Raw genomic sequence first — 22,788 nt, 5'->3', positions numbered from 1 at the left:
ATATAAATGGTTGAAGCCCTCAACTGGATACAATTCTAGGAAATGCGTTGGTTTTAATAATAATTAAATGCCTATTATATCTCAGGGTATGGATATTCAATAATTCTGACAATTTTATTTTGTTCAGTATAGTCAGTCAATATCACAATTTGAAATGTTTTAAATAGTACACATTTTTTTATTTGATACCTACAACTTGGCAATCATAAAATAAGTATAAAATATATTCTTAATAAGATGTATATTACCTATTTAATTCTTTAAATTAAAATCTTTAAATAAATTAAGGAGTGGGTACGGTGTGTATTTTTTTAAGAACTGCAAAGGGTTCTATAAGTATCGTAAATTAGAATTGTGTAAAGCCAAATTTATATTCTTAGTACTATGACAAAAATTTCAAATGCGACCCTGCTTGACACCGGATGCTTTTTAGGATGCAGGTTAAGCAAAATAAAACTTACCGATTTTCCTTATCTTTGGTGCGTTTTGTCGATTCTGCCTTAATTATTCGTTTTCTCGCCTTATCGGGGTCACTTCTGATATTTGAAACCTTATTTTTATTAATTATTTCTATTAAAAAATGTTAAAAAAGATACTATTGACACTCACTCACTCAACGGTTCGCAAACAACTGACGGCCATGTTGTTGTAATCGCCTTCAGTGATTGGCCTGAATGGACATAGCTGAGTGTGATATAATTACTTCAGTGAATATGGGTGAGTCTGAAAAAACTGTTCATCTTTGACTTCCATTTACTTATTATACAGGCGGATTTGGATGGTTTTGATAATACAGAAATGTTAGAAAGCATTAGTTCTTTAGCAATTCACAAAAAAGTCAAAAATACCTAAATGTGGTCTTGGCTGAGTTTGAAATGTAGCGACACATTTATATTGGTTATATTTTTCAAAATTATGTATGTTCAATAATATTATAACGAATTTTATATTCATAAATCTTATGAATTATTTGTTGAATAAAAAAATAGTTAATTAAATTTTTAGCAAGTTTAAGTAAGTTACTACAAAAAATCTTGGAGTGATCCGTGACGTCAGTTAGTAATTAAAGTAATACCTACTTTGATTAAAAAATGCAAAAGCCGATCGCCAATAGTAACTCAATTTGGAAAGCGCTTCAGAGAGAATTAAGAGCCATTAATTACAATATTTTCGCAATTAAGTATGGTACTTACTACCTATAGCATTATGATATATATGTGCATGGACGCAAAACCCGAAAGATGCTGGTTCAATTCCAGCTGGGTGTCGTATTTTCTTTCAAAAACGGTTTTTTCTATTGTTTATATATTTCTCAGAAGTGTTTTCAAAATTATGTATGTCCTATTTATAGGGTGGGAATTAATCGCACAATGCAATAATCAAAATTCACAAAAAAAAAATAACTTTAACATTTGGAAAGTAGTTTTCACACATAATTAATGATTTCACAAATAAATAAATGAAATCACATAAAATAGTTTGTTTCACAAAACAAAAATCATAAATCACTCATTGTAAATATAAATTCACTCAATTTTGACAACTGCACACATTTGTAAAATTGTTTTCACCGATAAATAATATATCGCACAAAGAAAAGGTAGAAAATCACAAATGTCAAACTAAAAATTGTAGCAGCGATACAATTTATTAGAAGGCAATCGCAAAAATGATGTTTAGGTATCAATATAATTAATGTTTAACGCAGTAATATAAATATGTATTTATTCGTGCTGCTATCGTTCATATAAAATTATTATTTGATGTAAATCTACAACCAAATAACACCACCTAGGTATATCTTTTTCGATTCATCGATATAAATTTTGGTAAATGTGGCGCAGATGCCGTCATGAGATTGTATAAGTATATTTTTTGAACTAAACCTAGCCTAACCTAATCTAATTTAACCTAACCTAACCTAATCTAATCCAACCTAACCTAACCTAATCTAACCTAACCTAACCTAATCTAATTTAACCTAACCTAACCCAACCCAACCTAACCTAATCCTACAGTTTAAGACTGGTGCGGATCATCCGGAGTCGGACAGATTCAGTTCAACAGTCTCACGCACTCGGTTGACCGAAGTTCGTTGACGACGTTCACTTTCACGAAAGGGAGTTGAACTTCCATCAATTCCCCTTCCTTAGACATGCCCAATGTGCTGAGGTCGCCGCCGTCGACGCCGTCTGGCGACGATGCCAGGCCCTCAGAGAGATCACGATCTAGCCCGAACCTGACAGAGACTGGGAGAAACTTGTGCGCAGCGATCGTGGGAACGGAGAAGAAGACCGGAACTTCCGAGAACCAACCCAAGCCACCATCCAAGCCCGTCACCATTTCCACCTCAACTGGAACAACGAAACCAGCCAAGTCTACAACAAAGATCACTACCAGGCAGACAAGGAAGACGGTGGAGAAGGACCTAACTTCGTCATCTCCGGAGATGGCTGCTAAGAAGACCGCTCACACCCAGACGCCACAACCGATCCAGGACGTTACTCAGACACAGCTTGTTTCTCAGCCTGAATCCGTGTTTTTAAAAACTAACACTGTAGACTCTCTTTCTTTACAGGTTATTAATTTATCAACTAAAGGCCTGCGCATGGTAGACCCCTTAAAGGGGAATATCACGAAAGAGACCAGAGAAGGATTGATGTCCATATTCACGGACATCAGTGACCTGGCCACCGAGTTGACAAAAAAATGCCAGTCACAGGAAACCACGTTCCTGAAGGAGAAAATAGCGCTAATCCAAAAGAGCGCTATGATCAACCCTCCCTCAACAGCCGGACCTACCTCATTCAGCTATGCTTCGGTGGCAGCGTCGGGTTCTTCCCATGCTGTAATCGTCAGTGCAGCTGATAAAACCAAAACTACCTCCGACATTAAAGCAGCCTTAAGGCAAGATTTTAGGCCCTCTGAACTGAAAGTTGGAGTCAGCGGACTCATAGCCGCCAAGAACAACAAAGTAATCATCAAATGCCAAACCTCCAACGACGCCGACAGAATCAGAGCCGCTCTTCCAAGGCTTACCAAAGGAAGCTTGGTCGCTAAGGAAGGCAAACGGCTAGCGCCAACCGTCGTTCTTAAAGGAATCGAAAAAGAAACCAAAGATGATGAGATTGTAGAGTATATTCTCCAGCAGAATGATTCTATTTTTGAAGCCGTCAGCCAGGACAAAGAAGCCATTAAACTACAAAGGACTTTCCGGAACAGAAACAGTGACCACCTAAGAAATGCCGTCTTAACTGTCAACAGCGACGTCCGAGAAGCCATGATCAGCCAGGGAAGGATAAGTATCGGATACCAGCGAGTGCAGGCAGAGGACAGCTGCCCCATCATGCAATGTTACAAGTGCATGGAATTTGGACATTCATTAGCCAGGTGCATGGAGAGCAAAGATCGTTGTTTACACTGCGCTGGCGAGCACAAATCCATGTTTTGCACGAAGAAGGAGCAGGAAGACGAACACCACAGCTGGAATTGCATTAAAATGGCCAAAGGTAAGACCAAGGTGTCAAAACACAGAGCCAACGACAAGAATTGTCCTTATCGGATTAAAATGATGATGCGAACCATGGAAAGAGTCAACTATGGCTAACTCCATCGTTCCAAATACCACCGGGACCCAATTAAATACTACAGGCACCACAAAAGTAATTCAGTGGAATATAGGCCACTGCAAAGCGGCACAAGAAGAAGCACTGGCCAATAAGAGGGGCGCGGATATATTGCTGCTACAGGAACCTTACACTGGCAATACCGGCAGAATTAATGCTCCGGGGTCACTGTTTATCAATCAGTGACTTCGAAGGAGCGGGTCTGCAAAGCGGCAATAATTATCTGCAAATCCACGATAAATGGCATAATGCTGAGCAAATTCAGTGACTCAAATACCACACTTGTAAGAATTACCACAAAAGCTGGACCTCTTGTTATTGGATCTATGTACGTGGAGCCAAACGCTGACATTGCCCCAACATTGGGAAAACTCACACTGCTTGGAGATGTTCCAATCCTCATAGGGAGTGACCTAAACGCAAAATATTTGTGGTGGGGGAGCGCGAAGACCGATAGAAGGGGCAAAGAAGTCGCAGATTTCCTTTCAGAACTCAATCTGAACATTCTCAATGAAGGAAATCGACCCACCTTCGAAACCTATCGTGACGACCGTCACATCACAACCGTTATAGACATGAAATTCTGCTCTTCAAGTTTTCTGGACACTGTTCACAGGTGGAGAGTAGAATCAAATGATAACCAACTCAGCGACCATAATCCTATTTCTTTCGAAATTTCCACAAAGATTTGGAATCCCACAGATCCGAAAACTGCCCTTTATAATACAAAAAAAGCGAACTGGGAAAATTTTTCGAAAGATATTAAAAGTAAACTCACGGATATTAACGCTTCTGAAAACTATTTTTCTGAAGTGAGCAACTCGCTTGTGTTGGAAAAGAAAATAAACACATTGATGGACATCTTGGGAGAATCATGCAAAGCAAGTATACCAATCAGGAAACCTTTCAAAAGACAGCCCTGTCCTTGGTGGAACGCTGAACTCGATAAGCTCAAGAAAGACGCAATCAAATGTAAGCACAGACTTCAGAATTCAGGAAGGCTCCGAAGAGAGACCAAAACGCTTCCGGAATATCTTGAAGCGAAACAAACTTATAAAGATGCAATTGCGAAAACCAAAATCGAGTCTTGGAAAAATTACTGCGAATCACAGACAAGAGAAACCGCTTGGTCTGCAATTCACAGAGTTCTGGTAAACCGAAGAAAGACCACTCCACCAGCGACGCTCAAAGATGGCGACGAGCATTTAGCTTCGGCTGAAGAATCCGCTCAGCGCCTATTGGAGAAATTTTTCCCGGACGACACCATACAAAATGAAACCAACGAACAGATTAACATCAGACGTATGGCGGAAATTTTACCCTACACCCCAAACGACCCAATATTCACTGAAGAAGAGATCGAGGATATAGTATCAAACATAAGTCCACATAAGGCACCCGGAGAAGATCACTTCACCGCTGACATTTGCCTTCATTTCTTCAACGTGGATAGGTCATTAGTATTGGGTATGTATAACGCATGTCTCAGAGTGAGCCATTTTCCAGCTCAGTGGAAAATAGCAAGGGTTGTTGTCATTCCCAAGCCGGGAAAAGACGACCTTCAAAACATCAAGTCCTACAGACCGATCGGCCTCATTTCAGTATTTGAAAAAGTACTGGAAAAGCTGATGATAAATCGGATAAACTGGCATTTTCATCGAACAGGTAAGTTGAGTCACAAGCAATATGGTTTTACGCCCCAGAAATCAACAGAAGACGCTCTGAACACTTCAGTCAACGAAATCAGGACTGCGCTGCAAGACAAAAAGATGATCATAGCAATCTCGCTCGACATCAGAGGAGCCTTTGATAATGCTTGGTGGCCATTTCTAATGTGCCAGCTGAGAAGCAAGAAGTGCCCTCGGAACTTGTTTACGCTAGTGAAGAGCTATCATCAACAAAGGAAAGTCATACTGTCACATTTTGATGCCACGCTCCAGAAGGTTACGACCAAAGGATGCGTTCAGGGATCATCTTGCGGACCGAGCTTTTGGAATTACATCTTAGATGATGTACTTCAAGAAGACTTGGGCCCTGGAGCTGAACTGAGAGCATTTGCGGATGATCTGCTATTGATTGCTACAGCCAACAATACGACAGAGCTTGAAAATATGACTGACAAGGCGTTGAAATTCATCACATCATGGGGCTCAAAAGCCAAACTAAACTTTGCAGAAGACAAAACCAACGCGATGTATATTACCAGAAAAAGGACCGACAACCAAACTATTACATGAACGAAATTCAACTAAAATACGTGGATCACTTTAAGGTTCTCGGTCTCACAATAGATCGCCACCTTAACTGGTCCAAACATGTCGACAACATTTGTAAAAAGGCTGCAAGCATCACGAACAAATTGATCAGAGCCGCCAAACCCACATGGGGTGCGTCGCCGGGGGTTATGCAGCAAATACATTTAGGTGCTGTCGAGCCTCTGATAACGTACGCTTCCAGCGTGTGGGCGGGCGCGGTAAAGATAAAAGTCAACCGTAAGAAACTGAACTCCATTCAAAGAAAAATTGCCATCAGATCCTGCAAAGGATACAAAACGATCTCTCTAGTTTCTGCTCAGGTCTTGAGCGGCTTCATGCCACTTGACCTGAGGATCAAGCAGCTTGCAGAAGCATATGAGGTAAAGAAGACTCTCACCCTGCAGGACTTGCCGCAAGACAGAGTGTACCAGGGAACCGGAGACTTTTTCTCACTCCCTCATCCCTCGGAACGCAACCGGATTGACCATGGATACTATGATCAGACTCTGCCTGAGGCAACGCAGAATGAGCTGAGAATCTTCACTGATGGCAGTCTCTTGAACGGCAAAGTGGGTGCAGCATTTGTACCTTACGATGGCGTGAGAGAGTTGCCGTCGAGAAAGATCAAACTCGACGACATCTGCTCAGTGTTTCAGGCGGAACTCCTGGCGATCCGAGAAGCTTTGAGTTACGTTCTGAAGAAATCACCAAACAGATGGAAACAAATAACGATCTTGACAGACTGCAAATCAGGCGTCCATGCAATAACGGACCGAAATTTGGTCAATCCTATTGTCATGGACATTAAAACTGATATCCAGGAACTACGATGCAGAAAACAGAACTTGCACATCGGCTGGATAAGAAGTCACTGCGGAATCCTAGGAAATGAAAAAGCGGACGAAAAGGCTCGAGAGGCTACTCTTAAGAAGACGGCCCCAGATTTTGCCAAGTTTCCGCTCAGCTTTGTCAAAAGGAAAATAAAAAGCAGGACCCTTCAACTCTGGAATGATCGATATTTGAAAGAAACGACAGGAAATATTACTAAAATGTTTTTCCCAACAATTTTCCATGCCTTTGATTTCAGGAGAATGCAGGAAGTTAACTTTGAACTCACACAATTCCTCACGGGTCACGGTGGGTTCATGAGCTACCTGCATCGATTTAAGCTCTCCGAGATCGACAGCTGCCCGTGTGATGATATGACCCCTCAAAATGTCCCTCATCTTTTTATGCATTGCCCCATTTTCAGCTTCCAAAGACAGCAGCTGGAGGCGCGATGCAGGAGTCTAGATGAGGACCTATGCGACATCGGATCTGTGATAGTTCACAAGGAACTATCACGAAAGGTAGTATCATACATGATTACAATAGTGCAGGCTATTGGCAAAATAAACAAAGCCAGGACACAAAATGCCGAACACTCTTCAAATGAAACGGAAGGCCTGGTGATTTCTGTCAACAGTCCGTCTTCTCCTGAAGAGTTTTCTGTGGTTTCCTCTTCACAAGAGCAAATGCGGAGAAGTTCCTGTTAAGACTCACAGTAGTACATCCCTCCTGATCCCAACACAATAATTTATTTATTTATTTATAAAAAAGAGTATTACGGCATTACAGCTTTTGGCCAATGCGCCATAATACATAATACATACAAATATATAAAAATATCTTAATTACAAATAACAACTAATATGACAAGAAAGTGGAAAAGACAGCATGTGTAAATATTAAAGAAATATGATAATATATACAATTATAAATTTATCCTATTTAAAACGTCTACAAACATTATATAATTAATAAAAAACAAATCAACCTTTATGGTGCCATCAAATAAGCTAATCGCACGATACACAGCATCATGAAACATAACATCTGTCCTGCGACGAGGTATCTTGAAGACCGTGGAGCTGCGAGTGATATTGGTGGGAACATGAAAATTAATATTTGCCAGTATATGCGGATTGTAAATGAACCCACGAAGAAGTAAAAAGAAATGCTTTAAAAGAACAATCACTCTTCGGGTAGACAGGGATTGCATTGATAGCATACCCAGAAGAAAACGAGTCGGGAAATTCATTTTATTGTCATTATCATAAGGAAAGAACCCGTATGTTCTTAAGTAGAGAAATCTAAGAAATCTATTGTGGACTCGGTCCAGCTTAATTGTGTGCATGAACCTATTAGGACTCCAAATAATGCTGGCATATTCAAGAATACTCAACACAAATGATACGTATAATGTACGTAGCACTCGGACGTTTTCGAATGATTTTGAAACCCTCATAACAAAACCAAGCATTTTGCTAGATCTAGTACTGATGTTAAGAATATGCTGATTGAAAGTGAACTTTGTATCATACAATACTCCCAAATCTTTTATCTCCGTTACCCTACTCAATATTATACCAGACAATGTGTATGGGAACAATAAGGTGTGCCTTGAACGATTGAATGAAATAATATTACATTTGGAGGTAGCGAATTCAAGTTTATTTAAGATAGACCATTGCGAGATAGCATCTAGGTCAGACTGCAACATCGCACAGCATAATGGGGTTTCAATAGTTCGAAAAAGTTTAAGATCATCTGCGAATAGCAAACAAGAAGAATTGGTTATAACTTTGACAATATCATCAAAAAATATTAAAAACAAAATTGGGCCAAGATTTGAACCTTGAGGAACACCAGAGTTTGTTCTAAAAATCCGCGATTCATTCCCATGGTAATCAACAAATTGACGGCGATTTTTCAAATAAGAAGCAAAAAAACATATTATACTATATGACGCGCCAAATGTACAAAGCTTTTGTAATAAAATATCGTGATCAACACGATCAAATGCCTTGGAAATATCTGTGTACACAGAATCAACTTGAATTGACTTATCCATAGAATTTGAAATAAAATTATTATACACTATAAGATTTGTTACTGTGGACCGCCTAAGTCGAAAACCATGCTGCGAATCGGAGAGGCGAGAGTCTATTTGACGGTTGATGTTTATATGTAATATCGATTCAAATAATTTACATGGAGCCGAAAGAACTGCTATTGGCCTATAGTTAGAGATCTCTGATCTAGATCCCTTTTTATGAAGCGGCCTTAGGCGGGTTATTTTCCATGCATCAGGAAAAGTGCTGGATGCTATGATTAAATTAAATATATGTTTAAGCGGAAAGGATATATGTTCGTAACAGCCCTTAACCACATAAGGTGGCAAGCCATCTGGACCAAATGAACTTTTGGGAGACAAATTTGAAAACCCATATTCCATATCTTTCTCGTCAAAAGCTGAGATTTGAATATCTTGCGTTGCAGACGAAGGACTAGCAGAATCGGGGTCAAATAGCGGTTCTATTGAGCTATAAAGTGATTCAAAATGCTTAGCAAATGCATCAGATATAACATGGTTCTCTATAGGATCATTATTCAACGTCATCATGGCATTGTCTTTTGTAGTATTACTGGAACTAAGCGAATGAATATATTTCCAAAAACAATTAGGATCTGAGACAATATTTCGACCAATCGACGTTAGATATGATTTGTGAGCCGAAGAGATGTCACACTTCAATGAGTTTCTAAGACAGGAAAATTTACTATAATCTGCAGTCCGTCTATGTTTTTTCCACAGTGCATGATAATATGCCTTTGACCTTAGATTATAAATAATTTCTGGCGTAAACCACTTAGGATATGAGTACTTCGGTAGATGAATGAGCCGGCGAGGGAAACAGGAGTCCAGACTATTATAAAATTTATTATAAAAAATAGCTAATGCCGTGTTTACATCAATTTGTTCATATAAAGAGGTCCAATCTGTAGTACTCAAAGAATTATACAGCGCTAAAAAATTTCCATTTGAAAAATTCCATTGCGGATTATGCCTATTCAGTGGAGGAATCGACGAATCATTTCTGTGCGATACATGCTTAAAAGATAAAATTGTGCAAGTAGAGGGATGATAGACATCTTCAGGAACGAGAGGCTCATCACACGCGCTGACCACCGTGCAACCAACGTTAGATAGCACCAAATCAAGCGTCCGACCGAGACTATTTTTCACAGAAGAAAATTGTTTTAAATTAAATAAATTATTAAAGCTGGTATAATCAGATTCAATTATACCAGCGGAATACAAATTAAAATCTCCCAAAATAATTAGTTTTTTGTTGGGCAGTACCAAATGTTCTATTATGTGAAAAAAATCACTGTATGTAGTCGCTGAGCTGCCGGGAGGGAAGTATACAGCGGCCAAGTACAGTGAACAAAAGTTAAAATTAACTTTACACAAATTAAAATCAAAATCATATTCAGTTAAATTTGATCTGGTTGGATATAAAGTTTGTGTGGATAATGCTACCCCATTTCTAATTGCCAGCAAAACGCCCCCACCTCGTCTACCATTTCGACGGTCTGTTCTATGCACAGAATATTCACTTCCGAACAGCTCATTGGCCGATATGGTGTCGTCGAGCCATGTTTCGCTTAGAGCAATTATCGATGGTCGGGCACACAATATACCCTCTTTAAATGTATTTACTTTAGTTTTTAGGCCTCTTACATTTTGATAATAAGTCTCGCATGACCGAGGTGCGGAAGTTGTTGAATGATGCTTATTATAAGCGAGTCATGCTGAGGATGGGTGAGGGATTTCAATTGAGTAGTCCGTCATTGATCGCTCCCTCTGCTCCGCATACAGGCGAGCCGGACATGTTGCACTATGGGTCGGGTGGTCATATGGCCGCTTGTGACGGCGGCAGGCAACGCATTTTGGTGAAGCTTCCTTCACGGGGCAGTCCGCACGGTCGTGGCCTGGTTCGGCACAGTAAGAACAGGTGACGTCTTTTGCCGAGCATGATTTGGCCATGTGCCCATATAAGTGGCATTTATTGCACTTGGTTACCCCTAGATAGTTCTGGAGTGGGAAAGAGTCCCACCCCATGTACAGTCTGTCATCTGCAATGAGAGCAGACCACACCGCGGCAGGTACATACGTGATATAATGGCATCTGCCAGTCCTGGGACCCGCCTTGTGGCTGAGGCGTACGGCCTGGTAGGCCTCCTCAGATAGACCCGTTTGCTCTCTTGTAGAGTTGTAAATTGCCTCCCGAAGCTGGGGTTCTGTAGTGGAAGCCGGCATATTAAAAATAATAATGCGAGGCTGCTTTTTTCCTGCAAGTTTAACACTCAGAGCAGTCTCTGAGGTCTCCAGAGCGCTGACGAGACGCTTGGCCTCGTCCTCAGAGCGGGGGTGTACGATAACACCTCCGTTTCTGACGTTTCTAATTTCCGTTATTTGTACCCCAATATCCCTGGGGTTAAGGGACTTCTTGATGAGCTCTCTTGTCGTTTCCGAACGTTTTTCTCCTTCTCCCGTAGGGAAAAAGAGGACTCCAGGCCTTGGTGCTAGCGGCAACAGCGAAGGAAATGCTGACCCGGTGACAGCAGGTGCCGTGAATGGCGCCGCTGCCGGACGCTGCCGCCTTCCTAACGCAGTAGCCCAGGTGGTATCAATAAGGGGGGCAGTGATGGTAGGCTCCTTGTTGATTTGTAATGTGGCAGTTTTGAGAGTTTTCGTCTGCTCTCTTAAATCAGCAATGGCCAGGTTTTGATTTTCAATGCTTAATTGCTTATCACGAAAAAAGACAAGTTAATAAAGAAAACTCCAATTGAAGATCTACAAACCTTGTACATAATAAGCAAGGTCAATAATAAATGCAACTCCCATATAAAAAAAAAACCTAACCTAATCTAACCTAACCTAACCCAACCTAACCTAACCTAATCCAACCTTACCTAACCTAACCTAACCTAACCTAACCTAACCTAACCTAACCTACCCCAACCTAATATTATCTAATATAATCTTAGTTTGTGATAACAATGTATTTTAAATTTTAAATTAACAATTATTGGATCGAAAAACCTATGCGCAGACAGAAAAAGGTATTTATTATAATTGTCTACATGGAATAAACTGTTTTCGTAAAAAAAATCATAAAAGCTCATGATGGCATATGCGGCACAATTGCCTAAGTTTTAATTAACGTCACTTTTTAAATAGGTACTTATAGTATTATTTGAATCTGAAATTAGGTACCTAATACATACTTATGTTTTGCCAAAATATTGTTTAAAATCATTAAACCTATTTTTCTTAGTGTTTGTGTTCATTTACGATTAATCAGTTACAATAGTATATTGATAAGTGAAGACTTCTTTTTCCTTAGTGCAAATCGATCATTTGAGAGTTGTAGTTGATTTGTGAATATCATCCATTTCCTATGTGACGAACATCTTTTTAAATGTTGTCAGCGCTTTGTAAAATCAGTCTATTCAATTGTGCGAATATATATTCCCCCTATTTTTATTGATGATTTTATAAATGGAAACGTTTCTCCAGCAATATACTTAGAGTAGCGTTATAGGTTTAAAAGAAAACTAACTCATATCGTTAAAAACATTACATCTATCTCAGAGAAATCTCATTACGATTATTTTAAATAATAAACAGAGTAAAGTATCTTACCATGTTGATGTGGTCGAAACTCATCGTCGTACAAATGATAAACCCGGGCGTGTGAAAGTATGAGTGTATGCGCGCACATATAGTCCGCTATTCCCGCCATTTTCATAAACGGCGCCAACATATCCCTTCCGTATCCTCCGAGACAAACAAGGTCGGGCTCATTGAAAGTCACCCAGTCCTTTACCCTGTCACCGAACATTTCAAAAGCGACCCTCGCGAAGTCTTCAAAATAGTCCACCATGTGAGGGTTGGTCCAGCCGCCGAGCTTTTGCAGATTTTGCGGCAAGTCCCAGTGGTACAGCGTCGCCATTGGGGTGATGCCATTTGCCAGCAGTTCATCAATTAATTTGTCGTAATAATTTACGCCCTCCTGGTTTACTTTGTTACCGAAACCGTTGGGTAGTATTCTAGTCCAGGATATGGAAAAGCGATAAAAGTCCAAGCCGAGTTCTTTTATCAACCGAATGTCTCTTTTGTAAAGGTGGTACGAGTCGCAGGCGATATCACCACTTGCGTTATTATCTACATAGTCTCGGTTTGCATGGTTCGTGTAATCCCAAATGCTTTCACCTTTTCCTGCGAAACATAATATTATTATTGCTTATGTATGTATATTATAATAATTATTAGTAGAATACAAATTATTAAAGCAGAAATGTGACTCAGTATCAATTATTATGATACGCCGATATGATTTATGTATCGTAAGTCTGTGTGAAGATTGTTGAAGGGAAGGAAAAAACGTAATAAAACAATATTTTAAACACCTCTCTAATCGATGAATCTGCTAACACTGGTTGTGAAATACGTGGTTTTAATTACATGTTTGAAACCACGAGACTTACGAGTTTTTAAAATTTTTCTATAGATGGACAGTATACTAGTCTAGAGAACCGAGGTTTTGACATGATTTAAAATGTTTTTTTGTTTAAATTTTATCGAACAAACTTCATTTTTCCATAATATTGGACTTTAATAGTAAGGTTTTAATAGTAAGGTGACGATAGTTTTCTATATAATATCGTTCAGTTCAATATGACTGACACCAGGACTAAAAAATATGTTTTACAGGAGAATTTAGTTTAGTTGACCCAACAAAAATTGTGTTATCTCTAATAGAGTAATTAGTCATGGCTACATAGTAAATTCCTCTCTACCTTAGATGGTTACATGTAAATTGTACGTAAAACATTTCACCGTGGCATAGTTCGCCGTGAACTATCGGAAAGAGATGACCGTATTGTATGACGACTGTATGGCGTATACTATACGGTCTCCAATTTTATTAGATTCAATATGAACATTAATTAAATTTTCATAGCCGATTTTGGAAAAATTCATGAATTCAAGAATGAAAACCTAACCTAAACTAACAAATAATCCAGTATATCGGCTATTTCAAAAATTTTAAACCAACAAGAACCGTGTTTTATTTAGACATGAATGTTGGACGGTCTATTTCACGGTGAAATATGATACGGCGAACTGCATACGTACCAATTTCTGGACACGATCTCAGATGAAGTGAGTATATGTAGGTACCTATTCGTCCTCAAATTAGAATATTGACGTCGGAAGCCAATAATTTCAATAATATAATGACAGTACATTCTAATTAATTTAAGTAAGAATTAGAATTTAAATACACATTCCATTAAGTATAGTTGCCGCTTCATAACTTTGCACTCCGGGTCTAAGATGACAATAAAATCTACTCTAAATTTATATTTAAATATTTTTATGTATTTATTTATTTATTAGGTACTACATATTAATACAAATGAATATCATTTGTATCTAATTTTATGCGAGGTAATCAGACAAAGCGGTGTATCAGTGTAGTAAAAAGTGCAAAGTTATAAAACATATACGCCTCGGATAGTATTTTTTTTTTTAAATAATAACTGTGTTAAAAATAAACCTGTAATAGTTTCAAATATATCGTAGATAATTTCTTTGAAAGCCACAAACACATGATTTTATACATTACTATACTTAGTAAAATAATTAACAATATACCTACCATTTCATTTTCATTGCAGGTTAAGTCGACTATATCGTTGAAAATCTTGAAGGATTCTCCAAGTTTTCAACGAAATGAATGAGTGATGTATAATATAAGATTTTTATTAGTTTTACATTATGATTTCGCGACACACCAAAATTGAAAAACAAAAAAGTTTTTCAGAAGTACAAAAAATCGCAACGCCATTGCTAGAGAACACTGAGGCAGAGAAAATAGTAAATTTAAATAAATCTCTTAATGAAAAAAAATACCATCTTCATTCCAGGCTCCTTCGACTTGGTGAGAGGCTGTAGAAGCTCCAAATAGAAAGCCCTCAGGAAACTTGCGTTGGAAAGCATTGCTACAAAAAAATATTTGAAAATGAAAAACAAAAACTATTTCTTAACACGGTTATAGAAACATTTTATTTGTTGTAATAAGATAGTAAGATAGTAGAAGTACACTCTCAGTAATCTGCCGCTCGATTATCCGACAACTACTATAATCCGCCGTTATTTTTACTAATTGAAAGCACAAAATCAAGCTCTATAATTCGCCGGTATTCGATTGTCAAATTCAGTAGTCCGCCGAGTACAAGTATACAACGCAGCTGAAATAGGTTTTTTTGGAAACGTCTCCTTTGTAAAACGTACGTTCATCGCGAAGAAAGTAATGTACCAGGAAGGAAAGTGCCCAAGGCCAAGGACCGCATCACAATTGGACGGTGTTATGCAGTAACCAGTTAAGCGACACTTTTGTGTTTTTGCGTTTTTCGTAACGACAATATGTCTACGTTTTGCAAAAAAGATCGTGGTCAAATTCGGTCTGTATTGCCATCTATGAGACTTTAAAAAAAATATGTGTTTACAATAATAAACAAATCCATTTTGCAGTAAACAGTCATCCACCAAACAACATGGCCGCTATTGTGAAACTGAGATGTCAAACGTTGTCGTGTTTTGAATTTTCCTACAATATGCCTAGTTATCGTCGCCCTACTTACTTAAACTCATTATAATTATTGTTTTATAAGTTACAGTGGAAATATAAGGCTAAGATAAGCTGAATTGAATAATACAAAAGGGTTTTTTAGGATGTGTCACCTTCAGCCTTCACTAAACTGATTATTGCAAAAATTATGTTCCCACTTTTATGGTGCATAATTAGTTGCTTAACTGATTATTGCGAAATGTGATTCACGTTTTTCATTTTATTTGGTGCTTAACTGGTAGTTGCAAAATGATTTATTGAAATATTTGGTTGATACATAAATATTGCCTTAACAATAAAAATATTGTCTTTAACAATTTATTAATGTATTAAAAGGAATTTTTCTATAAAAATAATTTTATTTAAATGTAAATGGGGATTATTGGTGGTAATATATTTTTTCCCTTACTTCCAAGATGAATAGAGGCAAACTCAAGGTTGCTATGGCAAGAAATGAAATGGCTTTGAAAAATAGAAGAGACATTACCAGCTCGGCAATGATTGAAGAAGATATTGTAGTATTATCAATAGATAATAATATTGATAATATTGTCAATATTATTGAAGATACTGTTCTTAGTTTTGGAGGCACATCAAATTATATTAATACATTAAATAGAAAAACTATCAGCAGAAAAAATAACTAAGCTTTGTAATCAAAGATGCCAAACCCTTCTACCAATTTCTCAATAATGACGGTACTGATTATACTGACGATGTAGAAGGGTTTGGATTATCTTTGGATTTTGAAATCGAACAGAATTCATATTTTGACACTAATTTTAAGTTTTATTCATCGGTTAAAACATAACATTTACATTTATTTTTATTGCTTCCTTTTTTATTATTACTCTTACTGTGGTAATATTTTATTTAGAATAGTACTTAGTTTATTCAGTTATTCATACTATATTGTAATAAACACTTTTCTAATAAATATTCTATGTTCATATTGTTTTTTTAATAAGCAAAACAAAATTCGTAAATAATTGATATGTTAATGGAAAATCAGTTAAGTCACACTTTTGGTGCATAGTAGAATACGGCAAAACTAATTTTTTTTTGCAACGATTACTATTTTTCAATAACCATTTACCTAATATATTATAAACAACGGATAATATTATTAAAAAAGGATTGTACAATCACAAGGTACGTTTTCAAGTAATAATTAACAAAAAAAATTATAACTGTATTGTCTGTATTCATTATCTTGACTTAATGGTGTACATTTTGACCTCAAATGCTTATAACTCAAAACTCCATTTTGGTGGATAACTGGTTACTGCATAACACCATCCAAATATGCCGTGCTCCAATGCAACCGGAATACTCAAACTGAAGCTTTTGGCCATAGAGAAAGCCAGGAGAGCCAGGAAAGCCTAAGTCCAAGAACGTAGTGATCGCGCGGGGGCGGCGCGGCGGCGTCTTGCAAAACTCAAACGTATAACCGTGTGTAAAATGTTCGTAGACGGTGTCTTTTTTGGGGCATAATACACACGGTTATACGTTTGAGTTTCGCAAGACGCCGCCGCGCCGCGCCCGCCAAATGACTACGGCCGAGCACTAAGCCATTCAAGAATATCTGCCTCACTGAACAACTTACTGGTTGTGTCAAGTGATTTACTGTTTACTATTTAGTTAATTTATGGATACTTGATTTTGAGTATAAATAAAACCGTAATTTGCTAGTAAAAATTTCTCAAAAAAAATATTTTTACGAAATACATGTTTTAATTTTTAACATATATTATTTTGTATGTATGCACTATAATCCGCTGCTTTCACTAATTGGACACTTGTCTGGTTTTCGGGGTGGCGGATTTCTGAGAAAGTAGGTACTGTACTATTCAAAGTTAATCCAGTGTATTTTCAATTAGTATATATTTTTTTAAGATATTATGCAATCCAATATAACCACTAAAAATAGCAAAAAGAAAAATATTTGTAACGAAAGAAAATAAATCGTTTACTTACACTGACAGAAATATGCACAAAACAATTCCCAGTCTAAACATGGTTTGTTTTAATTTTTTTTTTAAATGTTTTAAATGATGACTTACTCCTTTGGAATATCAAATAAAACAGGATAAAACACAGCGTAATATTTTTAATAAATAATTACGTAATAAATATTCATTTTATCTTCTTGAGAGCATATATAATTTTATTATTGAATGTAGTATAACAAGTAATTACCAAATTTAAAACTTGACCCATATTAATCAACTTGACCTAAAATTTCTTATATATGTAAACGCACCGATCTTGTGCAAATAATAATCAATTTAAAATATTTCCAACCGCGCCAGCATCACATATGATAAAAATATTTTATTTCGTTATATATTTATAAATAATTACAAGATAAAAAGAACTTTTTATATACAACGTTTTTAAATTTTCTGTTGAATTATATAAACTTGACTTGACTAGCTTAAACGATCAAAAAAATTGTATTTAATAGAAATAATACTGAAGTGTCATTTTGACACTCATATTGATTTCCATCGTAACGCACGTAGGTATATATTAATAATTTAGTTGTTAGGACCCTCGCAACCAATAATAGTGGATTGGATTATGGATTTCTTCCGAAATAACTTTTCATGCAAAACAGAATTAACTGAAAATGAATTTAATTCCACTTAAAAATGACTTTAAAAATGAAAAGGCATTGGCATCGTGTTCTGATATATTCTAAAAGTTTCTAATGTCTAGCTAGTCGGGAAGTTAATTAAAAATCGATTACAATATTTGTACCGGACAAACAACCACCGGACAAATAAGAATACGACCTAATAAAAACGTTGTAAAATAGTACGCCTCTAGCAAAATAATGTTATCGAGATCATATTATTATTTATCTTGTAGTAAAAATGAGCCTTCTATTTTATTTAAAAAATACTACTTAACACTAATTTAAATAGTCAATCCATTTACCTATTTTTAATAAACTACTTCTTTTATTCAACGAATAAGACACAAGATTTCAGAATGTCACATTCTTTGTACTGAATATACATAATTTGAAAACATCTCATGCATATACAAACAGAAAACATCGTTTTGTAGAAAAAATACGACAGCCGACGGGACATGAACCTGTATCTGCTGGATTCGCGCTAGAATGTATGTAGGTCGGGTGTCGTATTTCTCCTACAAAACGATTTTTTCTAGTGTGTATATGCAAGAGATGTTTTCAAATTATGCATATTCTAGAATCGTATTTGTAATAATATGTATTCTTCTTCTTCTTTCACCCTGTCATGACCCAGCATTGAGGCATAGGACAAGCACAAGTTCGCGCCACTTCCCTCGGTACATCGTCAACCTGCAGCGCGTAGATCGCTTTTGTAGCACTGGTGCAGGATGAAGGAGGCCCAGCCACGGTGACGGAACCCTTGAAACTGTGCATCAATAGTACGAAATGTCGCATTCTCTGGCGGCATCCGGAATACATGTCCCAGCCACGTAAAGCGTCTCCTCGTGATTACCTCAATCACAGAAGGCTGCTGTGTGTAGAGGTTTTGTATATAACCCTACAACCGACACAATATTGTCTATGGTCATACATAGACCATAGACAATAACGCAAACAGAAATGTAACAGTTGTCTTTCGGCTTTCCCATAATGTAGTCGACACGCCCCACTGTTCTGTGTCTCTCACCGTATCAAAATTTCAAATTAATGTAAACCTTTCAATCGAACCTAAAATCAATGTGATAGTCATTTCTTAGTGACTCGTTTATCAAAAATTTATTACCATAATATAAAACCAAGAAAATACCACCAGTATTATTCATCACTGCCCGAATATACCATGTCACGCACACCTCAAGCAACCTTCTGAACTTTAAACTTAACATCGGGGGTAAGAAAACATCATCGTCATCCCCCCGCTATGTGTCCGCTCACGAGCTCGAGTGTTTGTAACGGGGTCGTACCAGTGTATCCCTAAGATTCGGTGGAGACATCGATTCTCAAAGCTCAAAAGCCGAGACTTTTTAAGCTTAGTAAGATGCCATGTCTCACAGCCATACAGAAGCACATATAGCTCGTACGCGTTGAACAATATACTATTATAGAATAATAGGTATGCATTATTATTAAAAATATATTCTTCAAAATAATATTATTGTCAATTCACTATACATAATATTTATTATACGCCGTAAAATGCATTTGGCATTGTAATTCCCAAGTATTCATTTGTTATACGAGTGTTATCCGTGATTAGTTACAGGAATCGATTGAGAAGTAAACTGTTTCTATCTAAGTATATAATAGTGAATGAATGCAGGTTTTCGCTGATTTGTAAAAACCATTAATTTCCAATGTAGGTAACCAACGTCTTTTTTAATTTTATCAGCGCTTCGTGAAAGTAATCTATTTTATTTTGCGAATATAATGATATTATATTCTCCATTATGTTAATACTTCTAGTAGGTTATATTCAGAGTATTATTTTAACCAGTCAAGCATTTTTTTAGTAAACGTTAGCTGGCAACCCAGGAACCCATAGTTGTAAAATTGGGCCACATGCTCAGCATAGGTCAAAATGGAGCTATTATGGTATTTTCGGAAAATAACCCTGACATTTCTTAAACGTTGTAGATAATCTCTATATATATAAAAATCTCGTGTCACGATGTTTGTGGTCGAACTCCTCCGAAATGGCTCGACCGATTTTTATGATTTTTTTTATGTATATTTGTTAGGTATGAGAATAGGTCAACAAGTATATTTCATACCGTTAGGTGATTAGGGTATCTCTATCCAGAAAAATTTTCTTTTATTTTTTTGACAATTTTTTTTTGTATTTTTTTTATTATTTGGCATAAAAAAATACCTATAACCCCAAATTTTAACTCTCCTAACCCCACCCTCCCATTTTTTAATCGCGATTTTATTATTTTTGTATGAACAAATTTAACCGTCGTTCGTATTTCAAACAGAACGAAATTATTTATGTTGTTGAATGACAGATAGCGCTACGTCCGAGAAGAATTCAAGAGAAGCGTCGCGTCATTTTGTCATTTCATTCGGCATATCACAACGCAGTGCGTGCAAAATTTTGTACGATTTATTTTAATTTATCTATTTTTATGTGCGTGTAAGCATGTCGCAATTGCGTGCATCTCTATCATAAGAGGCACGAGCTGAACGAAATTAACAACGACAATTGAAACGGATACAAGCGCGCCGGTTCGCAGTTAACACACGCAGAGCAAATGACTGACAACGCCAACAAGTACATCGAACATTTACATCCGCTTCGTTCCTTCGTCTCGCATTCGAGTACGAGCGAGATATTGAATATTCCGCTCATACTAAAGTGCTGATTGGTGCTATGGACAAAGAATGTCCCCATTGTCATGCGCTCAAATTCAAACATGAGTCAGCCGGGATGTGTTGCGCATCAGGAAAAGTGCAACTACCAGAAATTGAGATACCACCAGAACCATTGAACGGCTTGCTCATTGGCACGGTTCCAGATTCAAACCTGTTCCTGAAGTCCATTCGCACATTCAATTCATGCTTCCAAATGACTTCGTTCGGAGCAACATAAATAGTTCACAATACTGCGGCAAATGGTCAACAATTCCATTCTATGTTCAAAATCAAAGGCCAAGTTTACCACAAAGTAGGCTCATTGCTGCCAATGCCAAACGAACCACATAAATTTTTACAAATCTACTTCATGGGCGGTGAGGACATCAATCATGTGGATACACGTTGCGGCTACAATGGCCTCAATTCGCCTATTTCCAGGCGCATCGTCGGGGAACTGGGCGCCCTGTTGAATGAGCACAATGAATTATTGAAATTCTTCAAAGCACACATGCACGAATTGCAAAGTGACAATCACGCTATTGTCATCAATCTTGATAAAACACCAGATTCAATGCACCTGTTGTTGACGAATTGCTGGAATCATGGTTGGCGACCGCACATCGACGCGAGAAATCGTGATTCGAAGAAGAAACAATAATCTGGAGTTCATCGCTGACACACACCGTTCATACGACGCTCTCCAATATCCGCCAATTTTCTGGAAGGGACAAGACGGATATTACATAAACATTAAACAACGAGATCCTCTCACAGGTAATTCATTCATTATGAACATCATTAGTCATTTTGAATTGAGAAAATGAATGGTTGATGTTTTTTTGTTTTTATCGGCGGTCATCGTCTACAGCGCTCTATTCCTCTTTCTGTCATCCCATCCCCACACACTTACGATACATTCGTTATTTTTTATTTAACAACCAAACTATTCACTAGAAATAATTTATATGGCAGAACAACGTTAATTGCCGGGTCAGCTAGTCTATTTATATAATTTTAAAGCCTTATAATCCTTTATATTGGTTTTAAACATTTGATGACTGCATAAAGTATTTTTATTACATATAATAGTATTCTTTTAAACCTCTCGCTCTAATGTTTTAGAATATAGTCCTATTTCAGTACATCCATGTGCAGTGGTAATTTTTTTTCGTAAATATGTCACTATATAATGTTAACATTAATTTTACTAATGGTTTTATAAATGCGTTTAAAAATTAATAAATCTTAAAAATGTTAACACCACTGCACATGGACGTACTGAAATATAACTATATTCTAAAACATTAGAAAATTGATAACAGTATAATTAAATTAAACAGTGTGTAACATATTTATACAAATATATTTTTAATTGCATTTAGTTTTATCTCTTAAGCACAAATTACGTTGGCAAATTCTCCGGTCAACCGTCTTGCCTGATCGTTTGCCACAATCGCTCCCAATCGTGAAAAGTCATATTTGAGTCGTTTCTTGGAGTCGTGTCAAAGATTACCGAGAACGTACGAAAAGATCCGAAATAACCCAGAGCTTCTAAGAGTGACCGCATGAGTGTATCCTATCTTGCGTTTGACATAAGAACACAAATTTGACGTTTACATAATAAATGCTGCCTGACTTTATTAATTATTTTAACAGACAGTAATAATACAAAAAGAAAGTCATAGTAAATACAATTAGCAACTCATTAATTATTGTCTAAATTTCATTTGTTGCTTTACAATTACAATTATTGTTCACCCTAGCAACTGAGCGTATATTATGGGAATGGGACGACTGGTCTCCGGACAATTGGACGCCGCACTGTCGCAGAGACACGTATACAGAACGTAGACAAGGTATTTTAATCAGTTTCTATTTACGACTTAGTAGTTTTAATTCATTTTACTCTTAACATAATGTATTCTTTATTGCAGATTGAGAATTACCATGCCTAAGGCTTTATATAAAATAAAAACTCTTTTTTCGTTGGAACTTAAACATATGAACGATTAAATCATTGTTTACGTCTGTATATTTAC

The 22,788-nt window shown here is 37.0% G+C and overlaps 1 protein-coding gene across 1 annotated transcript in view; it reads right to left on the bottom strand.

Moving 5' to 3' along the window:
- Positions 1-17,533, bottom strand: part of LOC147072574 (myrosinase 1-like) — a 57,218-nt gene extending 39,685 nt beyond the window's left edge. The window contains exons 1-3 of the mRNA XM_085947336.1: positions 17,389-17,533; positions 14,694-14,782; positions 12,417-12,992 (exon numbers count right to left, since the gene is read on the bottom strand). Of these exons, the coding sequence (XP_085803462.1) occupies positions 12,417-12,992; positions 14,694-14,782; positions 17,389-17,429 (706 nt within the window). The 5' untranslated portion in view covers positions 17,430-17,533. The remainder of the gene's footprint in view (positions 1-12,416; positions 12,993-14,693; positions 14,783-17,388) is intronic.
- Between the last annotated feature and the right edge of the window lie 5,255 nt (positions 17,534-22,788).

The sequence above is a fragment of the Rhyacophila brunnea genome, unplaced genomic scaffold (genome assembly GCF_057557595.1).
Source record: "Rhyacophila brunnea isolate RB1 unplaced genomic scaffold, BYU_Rbru_1.0 scaffold_2, whole genome shotgun sequence".
Classification (NCBI taxonomy): Eukaryota; Metazoa; Arthropoda; class Insecta; order Trichoptera; family Rhyacophilidae; genus Rhyacophila; species Rhyacophila brunnea.
Note: the sequence above shows the minus strand (reverse complement) of the source record. Positions and strands in the feature narration are given on the sequence as shown.